Source organism: Phacochoerus africanus, chromosome 10, assembly GCF_016906955.1.
Source record: "Phacochoerus africanus isolate WHEZ1 chromosome 10, ROS_Pafr_v1, whole genome shotgun sequence".
NCBI lineage: Eukaryota > Metazoa > Chordata > Mammalia > Artiodactyla > Suidae > Phacochoerus > Phacochoerus africanus.
In genome coordinates this window covers 125946435-125966881 of record NC_062553.1, presented here as the reverse complement: position 1 = coordinate 125966881, position 20447 = coordinate 125946435, and the positions used below count along the sequence as shown (strand labels likewise).

Below are 20447 nucleotides of genomic sequence, written 5' to 3'. Positions count from 1 at the left end.
TATGTACAACATGGAGGTCTTCTTTGGTGCAGTGGGTTAAGAATCCAGTTTTGTCACTACTGGGCTTGGATCTCTGCTGTGGCACAGGTTCAGTCCCTGGCGCTGGAATTTCCACATGCTGTGGGTGTGCCCCCCCCCCGAAAAAATACGTGTATATATATATATATGTACATACAAACAGTAGAAAAGGTGGTTGTGGAACAGAAGTGTAGATGGGTAGAGGAAAAGACCTAGCAATTTTAACAAAAATTTTACACATGATGGGTTCATGTGATGTCACAGGCTTTCCCAGCCTGAATAGAAATAAATCAGATATCAGAACAAAGCAATTATGTACTTATGAATACTTAGTACTTATGAATTCATAAATCAACATACTACTTAAAAATTGTTATTTTACTATATAGGTTAATGATCACATTAAGAAATTCTAAACATGAAAATATTCAGGTTTTTTGTTTAGTGTTTTTTACCATACATTTAAAAATGGTGAATTTGACTATATGGAAATTAGAACTCGATAAATCTGACCTCTTAAAATATCCTATTTAATTACATATTTACACTTTGTAATTTTTATAAAGGCATAAATGTAACTAAGCATATAATTTTTAGACCATTAGTTTTACTTTTCAGTTTGGCTTTCCCTCATTCTTCCCTCCTCATTAACCACCGCTTACATTTTTCTACCCTTAAAAAGGTAATCAATGGGGTACATTGTATTCTTCCATATTTTTCTCAAAGCATTTCCAGTAATATAATAGCATACACACATATATATATATTCCCACATATTTATATAATTTTGGCCATTGTTGGTTTTTAAAATAGTATTATATTATAAATAATTTCTGTACCTTGCTTTTTCTCATTCTGCAAATACATCATAAAAATCCCAACATGGCACCTGGTATTGCTCTAATAGACTCCTTTTAATGTTTCCATAATGTTTCATGGCAGAAATGCATCATTTTTCTGTGACTAATAAACATTACCACTGTTTCCAATTTGTTGCCACAGTAAACAGTGATGCACCATGTTACTCGTATGTTAATCTGAATTTGTTATTTCTCTTGAATACATGTTTGGAAATGGAATTGCTAAGCCAAGAGTCATCTACATATTTTTAATTTGAATAGATGTTGCTTTTAACAAAGGCCATAACATTTTCCCATTTCCAGTAGCCATGTGGAGAATATACTTTTCAATGTATCTCCACCAGCAGTATATGTTAAATGTTGCCAAACCAATTGATATAAATACTAATCTACTGTTACTTTATTTTGTACTTACATATCCACTAACATATTCGCATATGTTTTATATGCTCATTGGACATGTGTATCTGTATCATATTGAATTTCCTCTTCAAATGCTTTATCTATTTTTCTTTTGCATTCCCTATTCTTTCTGCTAGAATAAAGGATGCTTAGAGAAGCACCTGTTTATTTATAAATATTAACTTTGTTTCCCGTGTTCCTTTTTTTTTTTTTGCAAATAAATTGGTCTTCTAATCAATCTGTGTATATATCCTTTGTCATATAAAGGTGTTTACAACATGTTTTGTGTAATAAAAAAAAAGTCTGCTTATATAGTTCCTAGATTTCACATATGTTAGCTAAAAAGTCCTTCCTTACTTTTATTATATATACTTCTCTGACTTTTCTTGCAGGATTTCTGTTATTTTATTTTGAACTATTTAGTTCAAATGAGAAACACTTTTATTTGAAGTAAAGAACAGATTTGATTTTTCTTCCAGAGTCTATTATGCCAACAACATTCATTTATATGTTGACCAATTTTTTTAGAGAGAACCCAAAACACAACTACACCAGACAAAAAGCCATAATAATATAATGTGTAATAAATAATTGTATTCATATGTTATTACTTTAACATAAAACATGAAAATAGGAATTTACTGATATTGGATATATTGGAATTATATGTTAGTCTGTACTGTTTACCACTTAATCACAAAATGCTATTATTTAAACAAAGCAATAAGATCATTTAACTCTCAGAGCAGTAACTGATAGTAATACTAATTAAGCACATAATATGTCTGATAAAAATATAGCAATATTTTAGGAAGGTGTCTCTCTAGCCTCTGATAAAACAGTTATGTTTAGTCTTTTTACACTCTGTATTATTTAAATTTTGTAGACTATATTTCAGATATATATATATATGCACACACACATATAAGACTTTTTAAAGGAGGAACAAACAATAAGACTAATTCAATAGATATTAACTGTATTTAATAATAATGACATGTTTCTTTTTGTCCCATAATACAGTAGCATAATTTTACTTTATGTTTCCTCATCCAATAATTCTTATCTAAATTTCCTGAAACCTGTAGAACATCATTCATATCTTTTATGAAGTGATAAAACCAAATATAGTCAAACATAAAACTCACTTGACTTGCAACTCTGCTCTTATCAATTCCACATAGCATTGATTCTAATATCATTCAGATGTGATAACACCAAACTAAATATGCTCTTAGGGAAAGTGAGCATGAAATATTTAGAAGTCTGCTTTTTAGCAATAGCACATATTTCATCTTGTAGGAAATAGTTCCTAGTTCTCCAAAAAGATACCGTACATTTTAATTCTACAGACTTGCTTTTAAAGATTTGCTTTTTGTCACCCATATCCTCTGCATCTATAAATTTATCACATAGGCTAAATATGTCCAAGATGTCCATTATTTTTAAATACTTTAAGCACACTGCATATCATCATAAATGAAAGTTCTCTTTCGTAGGAAAATAGTTTTAAAGCACACAGGTAATTTGAATGTATGACCTCAATGCTAGAGTCTAAAGAAGTTACAGTTTTAGTAAAAAGGAAAAAAAAAATAAGCAAGTCCTTAGCTTGTGCCTTTTTTTTTTTTTTGGAAGGTTCTTATTTCCAAAAGAAAAAACGTTATTTTTTACTATGAGATTTTGTTATAATCTACACATAAAATTGAAAAACTCAGGTGCATCTTTCCAGGTGCCCTGTGGTTTCTTCAAAAACCATCAAACAAGTTTGAAAAAATAACATCTAAGGCTCTTTTACTGTAATCCTTTTCTCCATTTCTATCCTCAATGTATTTCTAAATTAAAGAATGGCATTCTGGAGTTCCCGTCGTGAGCAGTGGAAAAGAATCTGATGAGGAACCATGAGGTTTCGGGTTCAATCCCTGGCCTCACTCAGCAGGTTGAGGATCCGGCGTTGCCCTGAGCTGTAGTGTAGGTCCCAGGCTTGTCTTGCATCCCTCTTTGCTGTGGCTGTGGCCTAGGTCAGCAGCTACAACTCTGATTAGACCCCTAGCCTGGGAACCTCCATATGCCGTGGGTGCAGCCCTAAAAAGACAAAAAAGAAAAGAAAAGAATGACATTCTTTTTGTCCCACACTTTGAAAATGTGATTTTAATGCAAACCAACATTTTCACAATTAGTATCTATCTTTTAGGCATACGTCTAAGGAGACCATCTCCTTCCACTTCTGTTAAATAAAAACTCTAAGTGCTTCTGCATGTTTTGAGGAAACAAAAATGACCCAAAATTTTCATTATGAAAACTTTAGTATCACAGGCAAGCAATCATGCCTTTTTTTTTTTTTTTTTTTTTGCTGTGCTACATACAAGGTCTCCAGAACATTTTGCAGATAAGGTCTTTTCACCTTCTTTAATAAGAAATTTGTCCACTGAATGGAATTTACCAAAATTTATGATTGAAATACCTGTACAATTTCCAGATAGATGATTAGAGTCTTTATATTTAGACACGATATCAATAGACTTTTGTATTATGCTTTCTGCAGCTTATTAAAATCTTTATAGACATTGATAATATAATTTGACACTACCTTTTAAAAATTAAAGTACCTAAGAGCTGGAGGGATCATTTATTTGTTGCCATTATGTGATATACGACTTTACTCGAGAAAACATGCTCATTCAGGTAAAACCTGAAAGACTCCGTTCTGCGCTGTAAAAAAACAAACTCATTTGTTATCAAATTTTCCTCCTTTTGTTTTCCCATAGTACATTTTATTTGAAACCTCAGAATCAGGAAAAATACTTTACTCAGTTCCATAGAGCTATCAGGGGAACAATACAATAAAGTGTGTTTGGTCATGGGATGTGCCCGAACGAATTCAGCAGCTGCTATTTTCAACTGAGCATTGGTGTCTTTGGGGAGACACAAAAACTTTTGATTGATTTAGAAGTATTGCCTGTCTTATCCCCACCTTGAGAACTTCCATCTCCCTGTTGTGTGCTTTTATACTTTCTTTTCCACTAGACCTAATGCCACGTTCTTTTCTGCATATTCTGCAGAATATCGTTTTGGTTATTTACCTCCCTCGTTCCATTATTCATGTCCTTCCCTCTGTAATAAGATAACATTTAGCCTTCTTTTTCATTAATGGCTGGGTCAGGTTGGTATTAGTATTGCAGCCATTCTCATTTGTGTTTTAAAAAAGGATCACAGGATGCACAGTGTTAAAAATTAAATTAGCATCATCTTGATGCTACCAAGAATAACCATCAATCCACAGGTGAAGGGCTGTTAACACTCATGATTACAGTGCACTTAAATTGCACACTTAAGTCTTAGCACTCATGGTGATACAACAACGGATGGTTCATTATTATGAATAGCAAGTCACAGCTGCAAACATCCACAGTCAGGGGAAAATAGTGACAGCAACTGAAGGCGGCAGATAATCTTTGTCATATTCATCTGCCTCAAAAAGAGTAGCTTTCAACCCTATCTTTTAAGCTGCTGTATGGATTTCATACTTTCTCCCCAATCTCCTATACCCACTTACCAAAAACCTGGACTTTTTGTCTCCCAGCATGGCTTCCTTTGACCTAAGAGTTTTCACTGCTACAACTGAGGCATCTCAGGTGACCTGGGACAGTTGTCACTCTAGTTAATCCATTGTGCTTGAAGGACATTTATGAGCATTTTCTCTTTTGATTCATTTGTTCAGCTTTTTGATTGAGAAATTGGGGTTTGTTTGTTGGTTGTAGCCACATAGATCTTTAGATTCACGGTTGAATCTGGTCAAGTTCTCTTTTTATTTTTCTTTTAAAATTGGCAATTTTCTATCACTACGGTGTTATTTGCCCCAAATGTCCTATTTGTTCTGGTTCATCTTTCCCTAACTGTGGTTTTCACTATTAAGGGAGTTATTTTTCCCTGGGGACTCAGGTTGGATTGTTGGGTTATCCTAGCTATTGGCCGTCTTGCTAATTGCAGAAGACGAAATGTCCTCTCTCCTCATGGGCCATCAGTATACAAGGAAGTGATTCACAAATCCTTCTGAGGCACATGGAAGGGGCTTTGGGTTCACCCCTCTCCTGCTCTGTCCCAGGCTCCAGGTCAGGAAGATCTCTGCTGACCTACTCAACTCCTTCCTGACCAGTTTAAGGGCAGTAGAACAGACATACTCATGGATACAAGTATTTAAGAAAAGAGGGCAAGAGGCCTTAAGGCCCACAGATATTGGTGAACCAAGAACTGCCCCAAACTTAGTTTCCTTTTTTTTTTTTTTTGGTCTTTTTGCCCTTTTAGGCCCGCACCTGCAGCACATGGAGGTTCCCAGGCTACGGGTCTAATCGGAGCTGTAGCTGCCGGCCTAGGCCAGAGCCACAGCAATACCAGATCCGAGCTGCATCTGTGACCTACACCACAGCTCATGGTAACGCTGGATCCTTAACCCACTGAGCAAGGCCAGGGATCGAAGCCGCAACCTCATGGTTCCTAGCTGGATTCATTCCTGCTGCACCACAACGGGAACTTCCCAAACTTAATTTCTTCACTGCCTTCCCTGGAGGTTCCACTGGTTTTCTCACTCAATCACCCAGGCTGAAGGAGAGACTTACCAGTTCTCCCATGCATACTTATCCAGAACTCTAAGCCCTACCCACCTTCTGCTTAGAGACTCTAAGAGACAGTTTGTTTCAAGAAAAAGTTGTCAGTGAGGAGGAAGAAGCTGTGTTTAGTTTTCACATTCCCAGAATGCTTTAAAACACTTAAAGAAAAATATTTAGTATTCCAGCGGTCTCAAAAAAAACAGAAAAGCAAAAGTTAGAGGGTAAGCATATTGCTTCTTTTCTAGATTAAAAGAATATTTTAATAAGTTGATATTTATTTTAAACACACTCATATCTTTTTATGAAAATATGTGCCATCTGATGACTATTTTAGAGCATAAATTCAAATTTCAGAATAATAGCAGATTAAAATATATCAGGCCAACAATTAAAACAGTAAATAACACCGTATATATATGTCACACGCTGAAATATGGACTTGACCATGATTTATTGTGCTGGATAAATTCAGAAGAATTGATGAATGATGTTAAATTATTAATTTGCCCAAAGTGGGAGAGGCCACAACCTAGAACCACATGTCATAAACATTAAAGCGCTCCCATCTTAAGAACTTCTGTGGGCGATGAATTATACAGACCAAAATAGATCGATTCTGGGTTAATCATAACTCTTTGTGCCTGTAATTCACAATCACTTTATCCCCCCACTGACCATTAGTTCATATTGTAAAGAAGTTAGCAGCTTAGAGTGCAAAGATAGAATTTATTTCTGTCATATTGTTCTCCATTCCAGTGATTTGGACAAATAAGCAACCTGTTTTTTCGAAGATCGACTCTTATTTGTCTTAATAGTGTGATCACATAGTATTAAAGAAGTTGCATTCTTTTCATGGCTTTTGCTATGCACTATGTTGCATTATTTTTATTTATATAATATTATTTCTCAAATTACATAGGCTGGGCCTTAAACACAATGGCTGCCATCTCACACATGTTTTTGCAGTCCTATGACAATTATCTTCCAGAAATTTATCTTTAATGTAGTTAAAAAAAAAAAAAAAAGCACAGAAGGATGGCCTTGAGCTCAAGTTCCAAATCTGCCATAAATAATTGCTAAGACTTAAAACAAGTTCCATTACCACATCCGTGAATTAGGTATCATAATATCCGCTATCTCAAAGTGTTGTAAAGAACAAATAAATTTATGTGTAAAGGCATTTTAAGAGTGAAAAAAAAAAGCTTTCTAAATATTAGCTACTATCATGAGGAAGAAATGGAAGACAAAGGAAATATATTCCTTCTTCAGTAAAGGGATTTCCTATCTTACTCTTTGGTTTAAATGTCATCTTTCCATAATTATTCCCACTGTATGTTTCTTAATAAAAAAGGATCATCATCGCTGTCTCTCTGTAGCTATAGATTTTGAAGTGAACTTTTAAGGAATTTGCTAAATTAAAGGTTTGTGTGAGAAAGAATATGGCTTCCCAATTAAAATCGAAGTCATTGGGATAACAGGTAATGATAAGTCTATTTGCCTGTGGTGTGAACTTCTGTAGTTATTCCAGGAGACTTCTGCCTAATAAAATGAAAAGTGCTTCTAGTATTAGGTCATGATGGAGATGCTGGAACAGAGGCATCCAGGACAAGGGCATTCTACAGAGAAAGAAAAATATGCCATAATCCATAACGTGGTGAGAAGCATAAGTATAGGTTTTAAAAACATTTTTCCCATTCTTCAGTTTACTTGGCAGGAAATGCAAATATTTGAAAAAAAAAATTGAGTATTTACAGTTCCTCACCTTGCTTGACAAGTGGAAAACTGCAGAAAACCTCAAGGTTAAAAGAAATGGTCACCAAAGGGAATCTCTGTTCTCTACATTAGGCAGCAAAGTTAAGGAATGTAAATATTTGGGGTTTTCTTGTAAAACTATTTCAGTTACCAGAATTTTTGAGCATGCTGTCCTGATTCGCCCCAATGAAAATTAAGTTCCCCTTCCTTTAAGCCACTTTAACACTTCAAGCTTCCTGTATGGCACTTAACCATAACATGCTTTGTGCTACAACAGTTTAGTGCTTGATTTATCTCCTCTACCATGTTGTAAATAGCTCTAGGGAAGGGGCCCAAGGCTTCCTCAGCTTTATATCCCTTACACATCCCCTCAGGATCTTAAAATTAATGCATAAGGATTGTTAGTACAATGGAATTCAAAGTATGATTACTGTAGAAGTATTGTAGAAATGGAACAAAACTTGGCTCCTGTCATGATCTCGGTAGTGAGAAATTCATCACAAGCTATTGGAGTTTTGGCACTATTATGAAGGCACGGGTCTTGAGTATCAATAGCTACATGATCTGTTAACCACTACTGTGTTCTAAGGACCAGAAATTAATAATATTGGAGGTAGATTACACTCTGCATTCTTTTTGTTACTTACCAATGAGGCCTGGAATATTTTGACATGGAGCTCCCAGGTGTACTTTTGCCCTCTGTTTAACCTATATGACTTATTCTGCTGGAATTCACTGGTAAATAAATCGATGGCCCAAAATTCAGCTGCTTATCCAAACATGACCTCGACAACAAAGACTAGTTGAAAATTTTTAAGTAATACCCATCACCTCATCAGATGGATTGAAAATTTCCCAGGCCAAACCTTCAATTATTATTCTCTTGAAAGGTGATTTTAGGTTTTGTTGATGAGTATTTTCCAAATAGTTTTAATTTAATGGTTAAATCCATCCAAAGGACAGCCATTGTATGTTTTAGTAGAGGAAAAAGGCCAGGGATATTTTTAAAAGCTGAAATAGTTTGGGTTATTATGCAACATTTCATTGGCCTTGCTGCAGGCTATAATCATACTATTTTAATAGATCTCTTTTTTTTAAATGCATTCATAATGCTTTGTAAGATTAGAATTACTAGAAGCACATATATAATGGCAATGATAATGTTACCATACATTTAAATAGAGCTCTGCAGTTCACAAAGCAGTAACAACAATGCTAGAACACTTTTCTAATAGCAAAGCAATATGTCTCCTACTGGCGAGGTCCCTGGATGGCTGTAAAGAAGCTGCAACGGGATCCAGGAGGCCAGAGAGGCTGTTTGAAACAGAAGGAGATAGCAAAAATCGAAGTAGGTTGCTAGAGGAGGCTTCAAGGTCACTTCTGTCTCTCTATTACTGCAGGTATAGACCCAGAAAGCACAAGGCATATATGAAAGTTGGTGATGACAGGCAGCAGAATATGACACCCCAAAATATGCAACATTGGCATATTATTTTAAGCTGTAGACACTTTAAAAACAGAAAATACAAGGACAGGCTTTCTCTGAATTCTGTTTATTTGCCTAAAGATAAACCCACCAAAAGGAACTCCTAAATCCTCTCCTCTGGAGTTTCATCAGCCAAGGAATATTGACTCATCATGGAAAAGACTAGCAGTCAACACCACACCCAGACAAACTGTCACACATTATCATATCACTCCATCCATTCTTCTAAAGGCCTTTCATCTTTGCTGAAACTCATTTACTCTCCTCTAAAGGGCCAACAGCCCCTCTCCCCTCCCTATTTAGATGATATTTAATCCTAAATCCTAAGCCACTTCTTTGAGTTACTCAGTCTTCCCTGTGCATCTCTCTTGTATACTTGAGGTGCATATTTGTTAAAATTCTGATTGTTTTTTTCTTATTAACCTGTCTCGCATTACAAAAAGTCTCAGCTAGGAGCTCCTTCTCTACAGTGATTAGTGCAAAAGGTCAGAGAAAGAGGACTGTGGGACCACTAGGTGGATATGAGTAATCAACGACGCAGAGGAAACAACCAAGTACTTCCCCCACACACACCAACTCTGCAAGAATCTATCAGTTTTTATAATTATATCAAGCTTCATGTTTAAATACTTCCTGGTATTAGCCATTTTATTAAAAAAATTTATTTCAAAATTGGTATGCATAAGATTGTCAACATTCGAGATTATAAAAATGCATATCCCCAGGCCTCAAACACCACACATTCCAATGCAGTAAGCTTAGGGTTGGGTCTGGAGTTTACATTTTTTAACTCAAGAATCCCCTGGTAATTCCAATTCTAACAGCATCACATTTTGAGAGGCACTGACCCATAGTACCTAACATAGTGCCTAGGGTACAGTCGATACTCCCTGAATGGTTGCATTGAATGATTTCCTTCTGTTCTGTAACTTGATTGAATTTTTTTTTTTTAATCTTTTTAGGGCCACACCCATGGCCTAAGGAGGTTCCCAGGCTAGGGGTCAAATTGGAACTGTAGCCACTGGTCTACACCACAGCCACAGCAACGCCAGATTGGAGCTGCATGTATGACCTATACCACAGCTCACAGCAACACTGGATCCTTAACCCACTGAGCGAGACCAGGGATCTAACCTGCATCCTCATAGATGCTAGTCAGATTCATTTCCACTGAGCCACAATGGGAACTCCTAATTGAATTTCTTTATTAGCCTTAAGAGGGTTTTTTTGTGTGTGTGTGTGTACTTGTTAGGACTTTCTACACATCTGATCATGTCATGTGAAAAGAGGGGTAATTTTACTTCTTCCTTTCAGATTTGGATTTTTTTCCTTATCTTAGTACTCAGGCTAGAACTTTTAGTACTCTATTGAATCAAAGTTGTAAGAGTGGACATCCTTACCTGTTACCTTTACAGATCTGGAGCAGAGTCCACAGGGAAAGAGGGCTGCTTCTAGGACTGCAGCCGGACCACAGTTGGCTAACTGGCCCCTGGGGTGCACGCCTGCCTTCCAAAAGCATCCATCATCGGTCTTAGACTCTACCATAGTTTTACCACCTAGGTTCCAAGGTCCCCACAAAGGCACTTTTGTTTGTGGATTGTTTGCCAAATTATTGTTTCTCTGGGGATATGAAGGTAGGGGGCTTCCCATCCATCCATTGTGCTGTCATCAGTTCCTCTATCTGTATTTATATGTTTTACCCCCTAATCAGATTTACCAGGAAATTACTTTAGCCTCAAATAAATAAATAAGCAAATAAACAAACTACATTTTTATTTATTCGTTCTACTTACTTTATGATTTCATTAAGTTCTATATGTAAATAATTTTCTAAATTAACTTTAAGATTGGTTTTTATTTTTGATAAACTTGTGACTTAGGTTAGGAGTTATTACTGAGGGGGAAAAAAGGTCATCACTAAAAGATACTATAAACAACCCAGAATAAACTTGTGTTCCCTGAATGTGATAGAGAAGGTGATATAATTATTTCTTCCTCATTGCAGTGCCCACCAAGTTCAACCACAAGATTACCATAGCTCACCCTTGGTAACAGATTAACTTAGAAGGACTTAGGACAAGAGCTATATATTGCTAGCCAGGCAGTGTTGGTGATTTTTCTTCAATATGAGTTGTACTTGCAGAATTCATTTAGAATGTAGGTCACAGGCAAGAAGATGATACCCATATTGGATGGTGCAAAACCCTATCTGGCTTAGAAGCCTAATAATCCAGAGGAGCAATATCTCTTGTAACAACTCAAAAAGCACAATTTCCAGGGTCCCCAAAGACACAATGCCAGTTATAAGAATTACTGCACTCATAGAAGTTCAAAAACACGGCTTCCTTCCCTGCACTTATTGTTCTCTCAGTTTAGATGACGTTTACTATTTGGGGTCATTTTACTATAAGCGATGTGCCTGGAAACATAGTATACCATTCCAACCTCATTGCATTTGCAAGAGAACAGAGCTATAAATTAACCAAAAGCCAAATTCTCATTCAGAATAGGTGTTTAGTTTGAAATATAGATCCTATTGTTTTTGGACTCTTCAATGTATACTGATGTAACATTTTTTTTATCCTGTCTATATGACTTAAAATTCCAATCTTAAATCATGTTTTCTTCTTTCGTTCTCCAAACTTGCATAGGTAAAATATGGAAATTACGCTTTCGTATGGGATGCAGCTGTATTGGAATATGTGGCTATCAATGACCCAGACTGCTCCTTTTACACCATTGGAAATACTGTTGCTGATCGAGGATATGGAATTGCATTGCAACATGGCAGTCCTTACCGGGATGTTTTTTCGCAAAGGTAAGATTTGTGTGAGGTCCAAATATAGAAAAAGGAAATCCACTCGGTTACCGCACTTACTTTACTACAGTTTGTTTTCTGTGTTTGGAAAACCTCAATAAACAACGACCAAAAAAGGGAGTTGTAAGTGGTTGTTCAATAACATATTCATTTCCTAAAGCATCTGAACTATGATATTTTCTATAAAAGAGGAAAAAAATATTGCTGCGTAAAACTGGTTATTCTCAAAAAATTGGTATACAAAATAAAGTGTGTGTTAATAATTTCTTTAGAACTTAATTGAGTTTGGTCTCAGAATTTTTCAGGGCTAAAAATGCCACAGAATTAGCATAAGTAATTCATTTCGAAGAATACCAAAGCCTCAAATAAACTTCAGGACCAAGTTAAAGTTCTGAATCCCATGGTGAAAGAGATAGTTCCACTCAATTCTGTAAAGGAAAAGGGTAAGAATTTCAGAGTCTCTCATTGGGTGTCAAAGCTTACATGAGACTTTGTCATGGAAATTTAGGGCACGGTTTAGTAAGAAATTATACTCATCCTCAAATCAGAATTTATGATTATAAGGTGTTTGTAAATGAAGGTTTTGAAATAGACATTTTAGACTAACAATGTAGATAAAAGACTTGGGCCTGAAAGGAATTTACACATCACTGCATTTTATTCCATTACCAAAGAAGCTTGGACCTAAAAGAGAGTAATACCTTTCAGGTAGAAGTATGTTCCACTTGATACTGATAGTACATTGGATTTATTTTCTAGATATTCTTGTACCTATTTTCTAAAAGCTAAAGCCAGACATAAGAGGGCAGTTCTGAGTAGTACTCTAAATAGTCTTAAGGCCTCAAATTTCAAACTATTTGAGTTGTATTCCTCCAAATTTCAGGATAACAACAACAAAAAAGAAAACCAGGCATCTGGGTTTATCCAAGGTTAAAAGACCAAATTTATGTTATAACTCTTCTATTAGCTAACTAAAAACCTAGACCTGCCTCCTTATCAGCAAACAAGGAAGTTAAATTAACTATCAGGTCCTATATTAGTCACCTTTTCTGTGCAGCAAACAACCCTAAGTATCAATGACTTTAAAAAAGTTATTTCTCATTCATGGAACGTAAAGGCTGTGATTTGCCTGAATTTAGTTGCCGGCTGTGAGTCACCTGCAGGGTCTCTATGCAGCTTCTTATCCATCTGGGATAAAGTTGTTTTTTTTTTTGTTTTTTGTCTTTTTGCCATTTCTTAGGCTGCTCTCACGGCATATGTTGATTCCGAGGCTAGGGGTCAAATCGGAGCTGGAGCCACCAGCCTACACCAGAGCCACAGCAACGCGGGATCCAAGCCGCGTCTGCAACCTACACCACAGCTCACGGCAACACCAGATCCTCAACCCACTGAGCAAGGGCAGGGATCGAACCCGCAACCTTGTGGTTCCTAGTCGGATTCGTTAACCACTGAGCCACGACGGGAACTCCAAGATGTTTTCATTTTTAAGAAAACTGGTGAAAGAGGCTGGCAGAAACCTGCAGTACCTCTTGCGCTTCTTGCGTGGACATGACACACATCACATCTACTCACAGACCACTAACTAAAAGAGTTTCATGGCCAGTGAATAATAATGAATAAACATAATGTAAATCGATCAAAACATATTTATTGATTCATAGATGCTAAAGGAAACAAACTGGAAAATCAGTTACACTGCAGGGAATCCACCTGAAAGGCTCTTGTAGTCCAGTTTGAGATACAAGACCCTTTGACATGAAATGATGAATACAGACATTTCTGTAAATGTGTGCTGACATTTATCGGTATCGCGTATTTATACTGTGTTAAATTCTGCAGTTGAGATACTGAAATAACTGAATACCATACAGAATAAAAAGTTAATCAAAGGAAACATGAGTGAAAGCTCATCCAAGGAAGTGAGCTTTGAACTTGACCTGGAAGGAGTAGTAGGGAATAATTAGGCTAAAGTGAAAATACAGATGTCTTGGAGAAACAATGAAGACAATAGCAGTGGGAAAGAGTAAGCTATGTTGGAGAACAATGAAGATATCAAGTTAATCTGAAAGGAAATTTGAAGTTGAGAATTCATATTGCAGGCCACAAGCTGCTTCAAGAATCAGTTGTCCATTTTGCAGCCCAAGAGTAAAATGATGAAGATGGTATTTAAGGGAAAGTCAATCTAGTTTTGACATGAAGGATCAATTATAATTATCAAAGACTAGACCAACCTGGATGCATGCGATACTGAAGGCTGGTCTAGAACTGGGCAAGGGAAATGAAGAGGAAGGAACAAATATGAGATGCTTCTGATCAAAGAGGCACACCATTGTTTTTATGGATTTGGAAGTGAGGATGGAAAGCTTAATGGAATGAAGGGGATGCCAGGGTTTTATGGTACAAGGCCAGGGTTTTAATGGGTCCTTAACATGAATCGGGTAGTCGAGAAAAGGATTGTTTGTTCCTTAGTTGCAGTTGATTGGCTTTTTCTTTACTAGATATTTTTTTTGTTTTCAAAACTGATTCCTGGGTCTTCTATGAAAAAAAAAAAAATGAAGCCGATAAAATCGGTGCACAAATACAATTAAAGAAATATTTCACCAATCACGCCAAGTGTTCTATTTCTATTATCCCTGTGATGCTAATAATACTAATTATTTCTCAAATGATTATATGCCTATACCATAGGCATATAAGGTATCTAAGTACTTTAATTTATATAAATATTAACATCTAAAATAAATACTATATAGTGATATAGTAACATTTATTATCTTCTATCTGCCTAGTGTCTTATATGCATATACATTTTAATGACCTCAGGCCAATCATATGAAATGTATATTTGTTTATTACACATTTGCATATTAGTGCACAATTATCAGTATACAAGTGCATATACTGAGTGGATGGGTCTGACCTTTGGCAAGCAACACATTGGGCTGTAGTGATACATTCACTTGTACAATGGTATGTCAGTGGACATGCACAGGAGTGATTTTTTAAGGACCAATAAGTGCTATAGTCAATAAGACCACAGATTTGGATAGAAGAGTTTCATTTCCTTGATCTCTACAAATACTAGATAACTTGGCAGCAGAGTACTTGGTAACTGGCATGGCGGGTAATTTGTACAATGAATTCTCTGACACTATTTGTTCCATCAAATGTTTTACGTGGCCTTTGTTTTGTAATAGTTCTTGGAATAAAAAAATATTTAGTCAAAAGGTGTTACCCTGAAGACATTGCAGAATGCAAGAGAACTGATTTTTCAGGGTGCTATCATTATGCTGCTAATAAAATTGATTCCAGTGTTGATCTTAGAACCTTAACTATTCATCAGGCTAAAAAAGTTGAGTAAAAAACATTTATCAAGCATTTAGTATAAGCTCACCTCTGTTCTCACATCTTAGTGGTGGCAAGGAATAACTAATTCAGGAGTTTAATTTTATGCTTCATCAATAAGAGAGTCCCTTTTCACCTACTGGCTGCTAACCCTGAACTGTGCGAATAGAACCACAGTGGCGTGAGAACAAGGATGTATTTCACAGCACGTAGAGAATAATTTTTTTTTTTAATTCATGGATAGTGGCAAAGATGTATAAACAATATTTCAACCTAATCACAGAAATTTTTAGAAATGGGATGAACAGTAGTTCCCTTTTCACCTGGAAAGGAACTTGTCCAAAGGGTTAAATGACTTGCTCAGAACAACAAAAAAGCAATAAAGCTGGAAATTTTTCAGAATTTCTATTTCTGTGTCTCTGGTCCTTATGCATCTTGTCCTCCCTGATATTTCTTTTAAAAGCTTTTAAGAATAATGCAAAACATGCTGTTCAATGCTTATGTGTGCCAGACTCTGAGTTCTTACATGTAGCAATCTTTAGGTACGTGCTATTAGTATCTTCATTTTATAGACACAGGAATGAGACATAATGAGCGAAAGTAATTTGTCCAAGTTCATGAAGCTATGGAGTATTAGAGCTGAGGCTCAAACCTGGTCAGTCTGGCTCCCAAAATTGACCTATACTTTTCAAAATTGTGCTTTAAACAAACATTTAGAGATTACCTCTCTTTTCTCTCTCTCTCTCTCTCTGAGGGCACAGAATAGCATTAATCATAACCCTTGATTTATGACGTATTTTCATTATTTGTCTATGATTGGCTACTTTTATTTACTTAATTAGTCTTGAACTCCTTGGATATAGTTTTCCCCCCCTTGCACTGTGAACTATTAGAATATCTAGTGTCCTACTTTGTATTTTTATTTGGATTCAGAAAAAGAACATTAGATCTTTTTACCATCTTCTATCTTAATAGTTCTTGCCTTGTGGGTTCTGTTTCATGTCAGTAAGCAAACATCTATACCTCCCTAGTGCCTTCCTCATGCTGGCATAGAGTAAACATGCATTATAAATATTTGATGAATGAATAAAAGATCTACCTAACTTTATGCTCAAAGATCATCTTATTTACTTGTAATCAAATATGTTGAATACCTATCCTTTGTGCTTGCTTGATATTAAAAAGTTTTCAATCTGCTCTTGTCACAATAATTTTCTATTTATCTTAGTTGCTTTCATTTTTCATACAATGATTAATAAAAACTGAGAAGGAAAAGGAAACAAGCAGCACATGTCCACCTTTCTTTCCACTCTGCTGTAAGAATTTTTGTGCTTTCATTCCCACAAGGAAGGTAGAAAATATGCCTTTAACTTAAAAGCATCGGGCCCTAGTCCTTTTAGTTCCCAGCCAGGATGAGGTACTTCCCATGCACTTGATTCCCTTTTTAGGAAGAGAAAAGCAAGCTCCATTGATTACCCATTAGTAGCTCCAAAATCAGTCACCAACTGGCTTAAAGCTCTTGATCAGTTGGCTGGAAGGATATAAGCAGAAGCCAAAGAAACAATTAATAGTTCTACCTTCAGACATACAAAACATAGGAGTTCCCACTGTGGCGCAGTGGGCTAAGAATCCAACTACAGCGGCTTGGGTTGCTGAGGACAGTTTCCATCCTCAGCCTGGCGCAGTGGGTTAAGAGCCACCGTTACCACAGCTCTGGCTCAGATTCATTCCCTGGCCTGGGAACTTCCATATGCTGCAGGTGTGGCCATTAAAAATATATTAAAAAATACATATGTGTGTATAAAAAATACAGTCCATGGCTGGTTGAATCCTGGGATTGCGGAACAGCTGATATGGAGGAACCTCAGATAAGGAGGAACCTAGGATATGCATATAAGTTATACACAAATTTTATGCTATGAGGAAGGTCAGCACTGCTAACTCCTACATTGTTCAAGGGTCAACTTGTACATACCAGGGTTTACACACACACACACGCACACACCACTAAACTAACCAGTTTCATCACATCTGCATTTTCTGTTCGAGATCAGGAAAACAAGACAGTTCAAATGTGCCTGATTACGTAACATAAGAGAAGAAAATGTTTGAGGAGTTTCAAAACAAAAGCGGACACTGAAGGCTCACTTTCAAAAGGAGCTAATAGAATAAAATAATAATATACATTATACATATATTTTTATTTAAGATGATAACATACATTTTAACATTTAAAGGGAGGAAACCATTGTCTTTTCTCACATAATGTTCATATATTAAGCCTCTGGAAACCGTTGAAAGGAATGTACTATTCCTATTTCAGAGCAAGGTCCTTTAAAACATTTGTTTTAAATTTAGAATGTTGAATTTAGGGAACTTCAATAACAGAGAAAATATGAGATAGCTTTGTTACCATTTTTTTTTTCTGTTTCCTGAATCCCGATGGAGCTATTTTTATGACTAATATACTGTGAGCTTTACCAATCACGCTGACTGCTTCTAGTGGAGAACCTAAGTAATTTACATTTGTTTCCATATTTGGTCTAAATAAATGGGAGCATATGTACAGTTGATGAGAGTTCCAGTATGTGAGAATTTCAAAAATATTGATCATAGGCGCGCTATATGATTTGAGATCAGTTTTCTTAATCTTGCAATGCAGCAGCGAAATTTTAAGAAAATGACAAGACGATGCTTATAAAGCCTGCAGCATTCTCCCTGCTGAACACAAACCCGGCCATCAGACATGCAGTCCCATGGAGTAGGTTTTGAAGTGTTACATGATTCTGTTTTCCTTGTACTTACATCATACAGCATTTGGGGAACACTTCATCTAAGGTACAAGAGAGTACCTTTTATAAACAAGCATCTTTATTAGACTTTTCAAAGAGACATACCGAGGTACAGAGAAGATAAATGACTAGTGCAAGGTGCAGAGCAGTACTTCAGCTGGATAATGAGCCCATGGCATTGGACCAAGCTGCTTTGCAAGAAGCAAGGCAGATTAGCCTTTTTAAAAAAATAAGATTTGTGCTGTTGCTGGATCTCAGTAAGTATTATTTCATTCAAAAGGCAGTTGTTTTACCAAAAGCATAGTTACTATAGTGGTATACATTAAATGAGACTAGAGGCTGGGTTTTTAACAAAAAATTGTAGAACTTAAAACTATAAATGTGTTTTGCACTTCAAAGAGCACATTGATGCACACACATGGATGCACACTCACTCTCTCACACACACACACACACTCTAGAGTCAGTTATAAGGCTCTCTCAAAAACACTTTTGTTCTATTATACTTACATCACAGTTTTCTGTTCAAAAGACCCACTCTACTCACCAGACTTGACCCCAAGACATGTTTGGTTTTTTTTGGTTTTTTTTGTTTTTTTTTTTACCATTTTTAAAAATGCAGTCTCCTTTTAAAGAGAAACTTGATGTCAGTGAGGATAACCAAAAAATGTGCCACTTTTTTACAGACCTTTAAAGTATTGTAAGTGTAGTAACAAGATGGGAATAAGCACATGGGTTCCAGTGATAACTGTGTTGATAAAAGAAACAACTTAGAAAATAAATAAATAAAAATTTAAAAAATAAAAGAAACAACTTAGAATATGAGACATGAATGAGGCTTGGGCATGCATTTAGACGAACGCTCTAATTTTACATGTGTGACACCAAGAAGGGAAGCTAGGGACCTGCCCTGAGTCTAGCCCTTGCTCAAAACAGACCCTGGACACGACAGGTCCAGGCTGCCAGCCCAGTGTTCCATCACTACCCTGTTCTGCCAGTTCTCTTTGTTAAAATACTTTATCTCCAGAATTTACTAGTAAAACAAATGTTTTAGGACGCACATTATATCTTACATAAAAGAGCCAGGTATATTAACTAGTAAATACTTTTAACAGAATCATAAACTTGAGTAGAACATCTGTTTTAAAATTGTCATTACTTTATAGACATACAGAAAAATGACAGATAGAGTGCTATGGATTATGTTACCCTTAACTTATGGAGAAACTATACTAGAGCCTAAAATAATAGTTCACATTTATTAAAGACTTACGTTGAGCCAGGTGTTACCATAGTGCCCTAACTATATTAAGTCATTTGATCCCCACAATAACCATGAGAGGTAAATACCACGAGTCACTTCCTTTTACAGATGAGGAAACTGAGTCACAGAAAAGATTAGTTTTCCAAGGTCATAAAGCTAACAAGTGGTAGAGCCAGGTTTGAGCTCATGCTGTCAAACACCATGCTACCCTCGTTCCCACTCCCACAAGTCCAAGTACATGCACCACTGTGCACCAGAGTAACAAGCATCCCAAGTATCTTCATCCCTGCCAGGGTAGCTGCTGTCTCCTGCATCAAAATGCTGATAGGCAGTTTTAGTTTACCTTCCGAAACTTAAACAGCATGCCAACAGTAAGAGTCACCCGTTATGATGAGGGGGCAGATCCATTTGAAATTGAAGCTGTCTCCCTGATAGCGGATCATAAGTAAACAATAAAAGTATTGCAAATTGAAAGCTGTGGGAGGATACTGTAATTATTTTCCCTCCCTCTTATCTTCTTTTGCTACAAATAGCTTAAGACTGTGCTTGACCAAAACTTTAATTCTCCCTTCATAGAAGTTTTCGTTCATCATGACTTTTTAATTGGATGAATCCATAATTGTCTCTTACCTATCTCATTTCACAATTCTTTGAGCAGCTCAAAAAAAAACTGACTTCCTAATTGGTCAGCGTGTTTTCTCACATGTTGAATGCTTACTAATATGAAACAGAACCTGCAGTGGTCTCTTGGTATCCACAGGGGAATGTGGACCCTGGTTCCAGGACCTGCATGAATACCAAAACCTATCGATGCTCTATTCTCTTGTATAAAACTGCGTGGTATTTTCTAACAAGCGGCATGCATCCTCCCGTATACTTTTTTTCTGTATACTTTCAATCATCTCAGGATTACTTATAATACCTAATACAATGTAAATACTATGTAAATAGTTGCTGGCATGTGGCAAATTTAAATTTCCTCTGGGGAACTTTCTGGGATGTTTTTTCAAATATTTTCAATCTTTGGTTGGTTGAATCCATGGATGTGCAACCTGCAGATACAGTGGGTTGGCCGTACTATTTCTGGAACCAAAATATAGCTAAAA

At 36.2% G+C, this 20447-nt stretch overlaps 1 protein-coding gene across 1 annotated transcript in view; it reads left to right on the top strand.

The window, feature by feature from the left end:
- GRID2 (glutamate ionotropic receptor delta type subunit 2) overlaps positions 1 to 20447 on the top strand; it is a 1319580-nt gene that overhangs the window by 1193418 nt on the left and 105715 nt on the right. The window contains exon 14 of the mRNA XM_047798305.1: positions 11774 to 11940. Coding sequence (XP_047654261.1) covers positions 11774 to 11940 — 167 coding nt within the window. The remainder of the gene's footprint in view (positions 1 to 11773; positions 11941 to 20447) is intronic.